General features: G+C 43.4%; 1 protein-coding gene across 3 annotated transcripts in view; it reads left to right on the top strand.

Annotated features, from left to right (window-relative positions):
- Positions 1-5,592: 5,592 nt before the first annotated feature.
- PCSK5 (proprotein convertase subtilisin/kexin type 5) overlaps positions 5,593-10,936 on the top strand; it is a 405,323-nt gene continuing 399,979 nt past the window's right edge. For 2 of the 3 annotated variants that reach the window (XM_074330572.2, XM_019736691.3), the window contains exon 1: positions 5,593-6,316. In XM_074330572.2, the coding sequence (XP_074186673.2) occupies positions 6,125-6,316 (192 nt within the window). In that variant the 5' untranslated portion in view covers positions 5,593-6,124. The remainder of the gene's footprint in view (positions 6,317-10,936) is intronic. The other variant, XM_019736690.3, reaches the window with a different exon arrangement.

Raw genomic sequence — 10,936 nt, 5'->3', positions numbered from 1 at the left:
ACAGGATTCAATCTATGCTCCCTTTTCACAGTTCAATATGCTATGCTACCAGATCTCAAAACAATGCTCTAATTATTTTTAAAATAAATAAACAGCAGTGCAGAAGTACTAGAGAAAGATGTCTTCCTTCCCCAACTCTAACTATGATGCACAGTATTTTTATAAAACTTGGTCTCATCTTCACTCACAGAAGGCAATATTTAGCATTTAAACAGGGGATTTATATTATAGCTTTATTTAGCATGTCTATGAAATAGGCTTTTACTGTTCATGTTTGGAGAAAATTGAAGAGAGAAGCTGCCTCAGGGTCTCCAGTGATTTAGTGGGCTCTTAGTTTTTTATATTCTTGATATTCTTGATATTATGGAGGATATTCTTGATATTCTGAGGATATTCATAGGAATTAAAAGGGTAGTACTTGCCAAAGTTTAAATGAGAGTGTTTTTTCTTTATGCGGTATCTGGTTTTGAGCTATCGCAGGGAACTTGCATACACAGAGCCAGGGAAATCTTACACTTTTTGAAAATTGGAAAGCCCTGAGATGCTTCCTGTTGAATTATATTCTACTGCCTTTAGAAAAATAAAATTTATCAATGAACTATTTTATTTTGAACCTTTTTGAAAATAGAACTTTGCTGCTGTTTATACATAATAGGAAAGAATAGAAGTAACTCATGGGCATAAGTTTAAACTGAACTCCTCTTCCAGGCAAAGTGCTGTAGTGAAGTTCAGCGTGGGAGTAACTACTGATAAATACCTTTACCATGCATCTAAGGGTTAAGGGCAACCAAAGATGTCCTTCTTACAGATTACTAAATTCAGAAGTGGGGGTAGGGAAGGTTGGTAGAAAGGTGGTGGTTGTGTAATGATTTTATCCTGAATACAGCATGGAAAGAATGAAATGATGTCACCTACAGTGAGTGATGAGTGGTCTATATATTCAGTTTCTGGAAATAGTGAAATGCAATATATGTAAAAGATATGCCCATACAAGGTATCTGTGAAATAATTTTGTCATAATTTATTTTGCTTCAGATAAACAAGTAAAATGTATACTGAATATGTTTTGAATTACAATGTCCCATTTGGCATCGATGAATTAGAGCTGCCTAATCTCAAAAGTCTATTTAAAAGTCTTCCTAAGGGAGATCAAGTTGTTGAATCAGTAGTTATTCAACCCCTGATTCTCTGAGAGGTTTAAGAATAAAGGAGCCAATAAAATATTTTAGAGAAAAGGGTCAGGGGCACTACAAAAAAGAGCAAATCTCGACTCTTCCCATTGACATAGGATTTATTCTTTTTGGTGGGTAAAGCTCCAAGACCTGAGTCTATTGCTTTGATTTTTCCCACCCTTTGTTTACCTGCTTTTCCCTGAATTAGAGTCTGAAGTGGGGAGGGGTAACATCACCTCCATCCAGAAGGGGTAGAAGCTAGAAGGTAACAGAAAGTTGGTGTCACTTCTTTCATATATATCTGAAGGAACTTACCTGCAACCTTTACACTTCGCTTCAAACTGCAAAGCTTTCGGTGAACGAGTTTGTCTTGGTAGGACTTAAATATTTACAGAAAAGGGTCAACTATGCAATTTAAGTCAACCCCAAACAGATCGAATACAGAGATAAAGCTTCCTGAAATCTGCAGGATGTTAGTTACCTGTTAGTGTCCCATTATATAAATATTATGCAATAACAGTAATATCAAGCCCTGAATTAACTCCTGTACTGGCCTCATATATGGCATGAATCATATTTTTAAATGGTGGTGATTAAACAGCTAAGGAATCTGAAATGTTAAATCAAGTTCCCATATTCCTGATTGAATTTATTTTATTAACCCAGATATGCATATTAGATTAATGTTAATCCTAGGTTCATAGTGTACTATCATCTTAGTCAACGTAACCCTTCTTTTGTTTTATTGATATTATGCATCCATTTGTTAACTTATTTTTCCACGATAGTATTACTGTCTTCCAAATTACTTTTCTATTGGCCTCCATTTTCTTCTCTTTTAAAGAAGGTAGATTCTATGAAATCTAAGGTCTCTTTTAGCTCTGATGCTCCGTAAATGAGATTAAGGCCTGCAATGTGTTTAGATCAGTGTTTGGCATGTACCTAGAACTTAATAAATAGTAGTAATAACTACCATTTATTATTATTATTATTAAATTTCACAAAGTTGCACTGTCCATTCTGTACTTGATATACTAGAAAACTGGTTAGACTCCCCATAAATATGGTGACTCTTCTACTGGGCAGTAAAATTTCTAGGAGTATTTTTCTCCCCGGGTCAGCTCCAAACAGTCCATTACCAATTCATCATTAACTCACAGAATCTCAGCTTAGTAAAGATCTTAAAGGTCAATTTCTAGCAAAGGATATAGCAGAGGAAGAAATGAAGCCAACTCTTCCCAGAATGATTCCCATTTGCAGAGTTTCAAGATGAGTCCTATGGAGTTCTTGTTCACTTCTACTCCTACTAAACTGCCTGGATTTCTGTTCATTACAATTCACTGAAATTGTCTTTTAGAACTATGAGGGACCTTGGCAGAGAGGCCAAACACAAGTGGGACCTCATTATCAAGTAATATGTTGCTAAGAATAAGGCAGAGTAGAACTTAAAATTGTCTGGTTTCCTGCCATATGGCACATTACAGAGGGAGAGTCCAGGGTCAAATGCTGCAGTGCTACTCATTGCATACAAAAAGGAAACATTTGTGCAAGACTTAGATCAGCTTCTATTCCAATGTTGGTGTTGGCTTTGTCCTAACCATTACTACTCTATCGGTCCCTTGTCCCTTTGGCTACTGAGGCCTTGGTAATAGGGCTGACATTGATAACCAACAGAATTTAAGGTCATGAAAGATGTTTTTTGTTTTTGTTGTTGTTGTTGTTTTTTTTGTTTTGTTTTGTTTTGTTTTGTTTTTGGCTGCAGCTATTGATTCTTATCTGGTGGCTTTATTCTGGCCACCAGGCTCTAATCAAGGAAGCTACCAGGTTCATCAAGGTAGATCCCAAAGCAGGACACTGAAGCAGGAGATGGGCTTCTTTGGTATTATTTAGGTTTAAGAATTACACTCTTTGAGAATGCACACATATTCAAGTGAAAGATCACTGCATAAGCTAATGGACAATAAGATGAATGAATCTACATTCACATGTTTGATTTGACAGATGAATGGGGGTTCCAAATCTTTTTTTACTTTTTTAAACAGAACTAAGTTTTTCCTTTCTAAATACATATGCATCCAAATGGAAGAATATATCCTTTGAGTAAGCTAAATGCTGGCCCAGGGATTGGTTTACAAAGCAGAAAAGTGGTTTGCCCATTCATTTCCTACCTCACTTTCCAATTCTCTCTCATGTTCAGTGCAGTGAATGCTGTGTGTGTGTGCCAAGCAGGGCATGCTCACAGAAGGCAAGAGTGTTAGTGGAAAGAAAAAGAGAAAGACACCATGGAGAAAAAATATCAATGAGCAATTTTGCCACTCTTAGGAAACAACCTCCAGGCCTCAGGAGACCTGGAGCAGTGATTCCTCTTCATTTCGTTCAGAAGTTGAAGCCCAGAGGCGACATGGCTTTCAAAGAGAAGCATTTTGTGCTGCCTTTGCAGTCCTAAACAATAATGACCCCAGAGTCCCAGAGAAATCCACAGGCTATACTTCAAACTTGACTCATGAAGTACCTTGTGTAGCCCTCGAAGTGGCTGCAGGCACTCATATTTGACAACAAATGCCCACAATTCTGAAGGAAAGACAGAATGAGGGGCTGACGTATACTGAGACTTGGATCTTGATTGAGCTCTTCTCATCCCATGAGAAACCCATCAGCTTCTAGAGGAGTAATCGAATGTCCCCATGAATAGATGCAGGTGGTCTGAGTGGCGATTAACTATGATCTAAAAGATTGTAAACTTTCTGGACTCCAGTTTGGGGAGGGAAAAAGTGGTGTGTACAAAGGGACTGGCCAGTGGTGAGGCAGTGCCAAAACTCTTAAAGTGCAAGCATAGTGCTTATGCATTTCCACCTATAAATAACAACAACAATAATTATGAACCACATTTACTCTGGACTTATTCAGTCTGAATTCCACTAATCTTTTCTTTCTCTCCCACCTCCCCTTCCTCCTCTTTCTCCAGTATCCAGCACAATTCCTGGCACCTTCTAGATTCTCAAAAGAGATGTGTCCAATCAGTCAGATAAATGATTACAATATGTACCATTCTGCAAATGATTAAGTTCTTTTGATCTTTCATTTCTTCAACAGTAATTTGAATATAATGTTATTTGGTGGGTTTGTTTTGAAGATTAAATGATATTGCATACCTTATATGTGTAAAATTTCATAAAGTTATAATTTTATGAGTTATGAATTTAACTTTATGAATTTTATGACCTTTCAATTTATGAATATTGAGTTTGCAGATATTGTTCAGCTGAGGGGATGGGGGGAGTGAAGCCCTAGGCAGATAAAATAATCATTACCCAAAGCTTTATGTATGAGGGTTAATTAAATACATTTAACCAATATTTAGGAAGAAAGATAATGGGATATTGGAAAAGGAAAGGGGGGAAAGGGGCTGGAGGAGTTAGGGATATAGTGAATACTTTTAAGGTCAATTGAATTATTTCATAAAGGGTAAATTTTCTTTTCACAAGAAATCATCCTGGGCCCAAAAAGGCGGGGAGGTTGTTCAGCAGAAGCTAGTTAAACCAGGCTCACTTCAGTCCGAGTGCAAGATACAGTAATGAAGGCAGTGGGGCCATATATTTCATCTGAACTTCCTCTGCGGTCCTTTTTATATTAAAGTGTCTCACTGTTTCAGGGCCATGCTTGGAAAAGTTAGAAAACTTTTCCTTTGGTGGAGAAAAAGAAGCCCTCATCAGACTCAATGGAACTAATGAATGAAGTTATTCCCTTGGCCCACTATCTCCATCCACTTTCATACCAAATATTCATAGAAACATCTGTCCTCAGTTCCGCGACTGGAATTTTACTCTCCAGTGGTGTTGCCTAGAATCGGATGCCTAGATTTGGAAAAGTCAGCAGGGAACAGACCTGGCTTTGGAGCCACGTTGGTCGGCTTTTGCAAGAGCGGATGCTCCTTATGGTCCTGTGTGGTAGCTTCTCCCGGGAGTAGAAAGTGTAAAATAAACAGTTGCTGAAAAGCATGAAGAATGAACGAAGTGGAAATCTAGGGTTATTTGTTCCGCAATTGACACGCAAGTGACTTCCTTAAACAGTTATTTAAGGAGGTTCAGAGCGAGGATGAATGAATCTTCGCGGCACTTGACTCGCATCAGCGTGTAAATCTCTTTAGTTTTTCGGGAAGTGGCGGTAAATTAATACAAATTCAGGAGGGAGGAGAGAGAAGGGGGTAAAACCACGACGTCCATGCCGGAACTCTCCTCCTAGCCCTTTGGAAAGTCTTGCTTTTGCTTCGCCGGGACCCCAGAGGTTACATCCAGGAGAATCCGGCGGCGCTAGGACCTGGTTGGCGCCTGGCTGCAGCCGCAGTCGGGCGGACAGGAGGAGGAGGGAAAGGAGGAGGGGGATGTGGGAAAGGAGGGCTGTTAAGGGGGGCGGAGAGAGTAATTTATGCAGAGCGGGCGCTGCTGCCTTTGCCGCTCACTCTCCCCGCGCGCAGTTTGGAGCCGGAGGGAGCTCAGGGAGCAAGCTAGCGAGCACTAGGAGCCTGGGCCAGCAGAGGGGGCGCCCGTCCGCTGCCTGCACCGCCGCCTCCGCCGCGCTCGGGGGCCCCGGGAGGAGCGAGGGCGAATCGGAGAGTCCGGGAGCCAAGCCCGGCGAGATCCAACTGCGGGAGGGCGCCTGCCCCGCTCAGCCGCCTCCTGAGCGCGAGCCGGGGAGCGCCCGCCGACCGCCCCGCGGGCCGGAGAGCAGGGAGCACAGGTCCCCGCAGCTCCAGGGATGGTGTAGGAGACGGCGCGAGGCTCGCTGCTCTGCTCCCTGCCGGGGCTCGCCGCCTCCTGCCGATCTCCCAGTGCTGCAAAACCGCGGCGGCCGGGGGCTGCGCGCCGGGCGGCCCAGGCCGAAGAAGTTAGTTGTGCGCGCGCCGCTTAGTGCGCGGAGCGAGCGAGCGAGGGAGGCAGCGAAGCGCGGGGGCCATGGGCTGGGGGATCCGCTGCTGCTGCCCGGGACGGCTAGACCTGCTGTGCGTGCTGGCGCTGCTCGGGGCATGCCTGCTCCCCGTGTGCCGGACGCGCGTCTACACCAACCACTGGGCAGTCAAAATCGCCGGCGGCTTCCCGGAGGCCAACCGCATCGCTAGCAAGTACGGCTTCATCAACATAGGACAGGTAACGACTGGCTGGCCCGGCTCTCGGTCCTGAAGCTGCCCCGGGGGGGGGGGGGGTCCCCCACGACATCGCGCTTCTTGTCGCCTCCTCGTCAATACCCCTTCCCCCTCTTCCAGATGTGTTCTTGCAGCTGTTGCTCTAACTGTTGAGCGATGCTCTCTCGCCCTCTCACTCTCTTTCTCTTTCTTACACACATACACTTCAACTCCCCAAAGTTGTTGGGGTTGCGTTTTGTTTACTTGTTTTTTTGCACGTCACGAGGGACAGGTAGGGTCTCTGGAAAAATCATGAGTGTGCATACCCCCATGGTGGTTTCAGACCCGATCGGACCTTTTGACACGGGAAATCGGAGAACACTAGAAGCCTGAGCTCTTTTTGGGAGGTCGGGGGATAAGCACACCCCTGATGCTGGCTTCGTGTGGTTTCTGAGAGCAGGAGTAAGAGAGAGGCAGGCAGAGGAAAGCTTTTCCTGCTCAGACCTGAATTTAGCCCCGAAAGAAGTTTCCTCCTCTTAGGCGAGAGAGCCACTGGGCGCTGTAGGCGCAGGAGGCTCGGGGACTGGAGCTGGAAGGAAGGAGGGAGGGAGGCAAAGGGAGGGAAAAGGGGGCCGGACTCCGCGTGAGCGCAGATTCTGGGGGAGACCTCCCAGCTTTTTGGCCTCTCGCTCGGGATACGCGTGTGGGCTCCCGGAGAGGGGATCGGAAGGGAAGGTGGGAAACATCTGAGACCCGCTCTCGGAGTTCTCTGGGAAAACAGCGAGTCTTCCTTCAGGAGGGACGTGCGGAGCCAGGGACAAGGGTGTTGGGTAGGCAACGGGGAGCAGGGTTTTTGTAGGGTATCTCTCCAGGGTTTTGGGCAGAGCTGCCCTGATGGGGGACAATGAATTAAGAGATGTTATGGGGATGATTGTTAGCGCAATAGATTTGGAGGTACTCCGGAGCTAAATGGTCTTGGCTTCCTTGCTCTCCTTCCTGCAAGAAATAGGGTGGAGAGGGCAGTGTAACAGGTACCCAGAAAGTGCCCCCTATCCCGTACTCACCCCCTTCCACTCGCTTCTCCACGCCTGGCCGGAAGAGGAGGCCCTGGCCAGACCCTAGGGAGACTCGCCTGGGGGTGGCAGGCGAGATTGGTGGGGACACCCTCGCAGCGAGGCGTTTCTGGAACTTCTGGGGATGCACGCGCCCTGTGTGCCCTGCCAGGGTGAAGCGAGAGGAGGGGGCCAGCCGGTGCCACTGAAGCAAGAACGCATACACAGTTTCTGATGCCAATGCGTTCCACGTCTAGGAAAGCGAGCCCTGGATTTGGGGGACCCTCAGAGGAGGCAGAGGCTGCTGCTGCCCTTCGCATCTACAAAGCTAGGGAGAGACTGGTGTATGAGTGTGTGTGTGTGTGTGTGTGCGTGTGTGTGTGTGTAGTTCCCAGGAGCCGGAAGCACCAGGTCTTACACTTTGCAGGTACAGTGGGAGGACGTGTTCCAGAGAAGCCAGTTCTGTGGAGGACTGAGACCAGGGCTAGGGGCACAGTCTGTGTCCACCCCACAACTCTCCGGAACACACACCTGCAAGGAAGTCAGGGAAGCTAGCCAGATTTTGTTGCCTGAGTGCCTGTCATCTTCAGGAGAGTTCCATTCAAATGGCTTGAGAGGATTCTGCTGGCTTCTTTTTTCACTGGAAGAAAACTGAGTCTGTTCAAGGCTTTTTACATGAGCTTAAAGTTGGGTGCTGCATGTGACCAGGGATGTAACTGGGGAGGGTAGCAATGAAAGCAGTCGTGTTATTCTTTCCAGAGAGGCATCTCAAGTTCAGCTAACATTGAGCATCTCCCATATACTAGGCATATTTGGAAGGATAAGTTCTTGAACGTACACTGCTGTTGTAATCTACAAAATGACTATTTTTAATGGATATTACTTCACATACAGCAAAGAAAAAACAGACTGGAGAAACTGACCCGCAGAGTCACCAAGCTAGCCAATGGTAAAGCCAAGATTCTGACCTAGGTCTCTGTGGTCCAGGCCTACTCCTGCATGAATCCTGCCTTTTAGAGCATCTGTCCATCCCATGGGGGAAGGAGGAAGAAAGCAAAATCCCCATTTCCCTGAATTCTGATTTAGTGGCTCAGTAGACTGGAAGCAAACATCCAGTCTTAATTCACAGATACTTAATTCAAATAGACCTGTACTTCTTGAACCTCAGAAGCTTCATGACTTTCAAGGACCAAAATACCTGTATCTAAATGAACTCATTAACTAGAACTTAGATACTGCAGAATCTGGCAGAGTGGGAGAGATTTTGTTACCAAACCCCTTTTGAATAAGCAAATACTGTAGTGTCCTGCAACCTCACCTGACTTTTTACTAAGGGCCTTCTAATGAAGATCTATGGCTTTTCATTTAAAAAGTAATACTAAGAAAGTTTACATACAAATAATACCAAACACTATTTATGGTGGTTTTTACAAGGCCAATGAGGAAATTTAGTGCTTACAGAGGTTACAGAGAACCCCTTGAACTGATGCCATAAGCGGTGTAAAAAGATCAGCTATTCTTACAGTGGAAAGCATTTCCTCTGTAGATCAAAGGAGAGTGATCCTATGCTAAGCCTTTGGGGTGGTAAATTGAGTCCACATCTGCAATATCATTGTACTGTAAGGGCCAAACGTATTTCTTATCCATTCTTAACTGCTCTGACCTTTTAACACTTTAGACATCCTTTTGTTATTCTTTCTTTCCATCAATAAACCAGCTGTGGTTCAGTTGAGGGCAGTAACTAATTTGCAGACATCCCTGGAATGTTCTCCTGTTTTTACCTATTTGGGTTTGGCGTCTTACCTCATGTGTTACAAGTTGGGATGAGACCTGTTATTGTTTCTGAAGTCCTTTAATATCCTGGTAGAATTTTTGATCTCTTCAGTATAATGTTTTAGGTGGATAATGTAATGAATTTTTATCACAGTAAAGGTACAGTTTTGACTATCAGAATTTCAGTGTAATGTTTTGTATAACATCTTCACAGTTAAAAGCCACCAGAGGTGAAGTTTCTGGCCTGGAGATTTCTACCAAAAAAAAGAAAAGAAAAAAGAAAAAAAAAAGAAAGAGACATGCTTCTTGTATTCATGATAGATAGGATGTACAGAGTAACACCAGAGCGAACGGGCAAACAAATGGGGGAGAAAAAAGGACATGCTTTACTTTCTGGATGGAACAACAAGGGTTTTCTTCATGCCTTTGGTTATACATTATGTTTTGATAGGTTTTCACATAATGTTTATATCTTGTGAATGGTTATGCCTTGAAATTCTGAAATGCCATAATTATTAATAGTAGTTGTCATGTTGGTACATAACGTATTTTGCTTGGTATTGATGTCAGCTGTAGAATGCCCTGCCTTTTTTATCGCCTATGAGGCCTGACTCCAAGCCCTCTTAGTCTCTTATGACCAGCACCTGCTGGGCTGACTGAGGGTAGGTATGCCTGCCTGTTGGCCTGCAGGGGAAGAAAGAGGCCTTCATCCTCTCTCACTAATCCTGTGTTCTGACCCATTTAAGTTAATAGTATAGTGGTTAGAGAATGACATAAAGGAATAAGACCTGACATAATGTTAATTGTGAATTTTTGGGCTAAATCTATGAACCAGAAGGAATTAATTTCTGGTTATTTGAACCCAGGAAGAAGGTCCCCTGTGAAGGTTGTTTGCAATGTGCAATAGCTGTATTTATCCTTCTGTGAATTGCTTATACTCCTCGATTCCAAGCTGAGATTACCAGTAGCAGAAAACCCTCCCCAAACCACATGACTTATCTTGAGCAAGATTCCAGAGTGATAAAGCCAGTGATAAAGCAGGCAATACTGGGGAAATATTTACCTGGAGTTCCCACTGAAAGAATAGAGTTGGAAACTCTGGAGATTCCACTTACAAGGTCTTTGAAAGCAGAAAAGGCACTGAACTTAATGGAGCCCTGTTCTTTCATCTGTAAAATGACAAATCTCTGGGTAGTAAAGTCAGTTGACTATGCTCAGCACACAGTTAGGCTTGCAGTAAAAGGTTTGTTGAATCTGAATCTGAAATAAGTGAGATTCAAACTTTAGTTAGGGAGAAAGGAAGCCATTTTTAAATGGGAGATGCAAAATATGAAGATGAGGAAAATAATTTTTTCTCTTTTTTTATTATTAGTTTCAGGTGTACAAAACAACATAACTACTAGACATTTATACCCTCACAAAGTGATAACCCCACCCAATCTACAACCCATCTGACAATGTATTAATGCATAGCTATCACAATGCCATTGACTATATTCCCTATGCTGTACTTTACATCCTGTGACAAGATATATACAGAGGGTGCTAAAAAAATGTATACACATTTTAAGAAAGGAAAAAACTGTATTAAAATTGTAATACTCAATATATACTGATAACAAAAGATGAATGAAAGTCACGTTTGACTTCTATCATTACAAGAGGTGCTCAAAGTGGTTACCATATCAGCATAATTTTTATACAGTTTTTTCCTATCTTAAAATGTGTATACATTTTTTGGCACCCTTTAGACGCATATTTTTAATTATGGTTGACATTCAGTATTATTTTATGTTAGTTTCATTAGTATAGTACAGTAG

Source organism: Rhinolophus sinicus, chromosome 16, assembly GCF_057876585.1.
Source record: "Rhinolophus sinicus isolate RSI-liver-muscle chromosome 16, RSI-T2T, whole genome shotgun sequence".
In the NCBI taxonomy this organism is placed as follows: Eukaryota; Metazoa; Chordata; class Mammalia; order Chiroptera; family Rhinolophidae; genus Rhinolophus; species Rhinolophus sinicus.
Note: the sequence above shows the minus strand (reverse complement) of the source record. Positions and strands in the feature narration are given on the sequence as shown.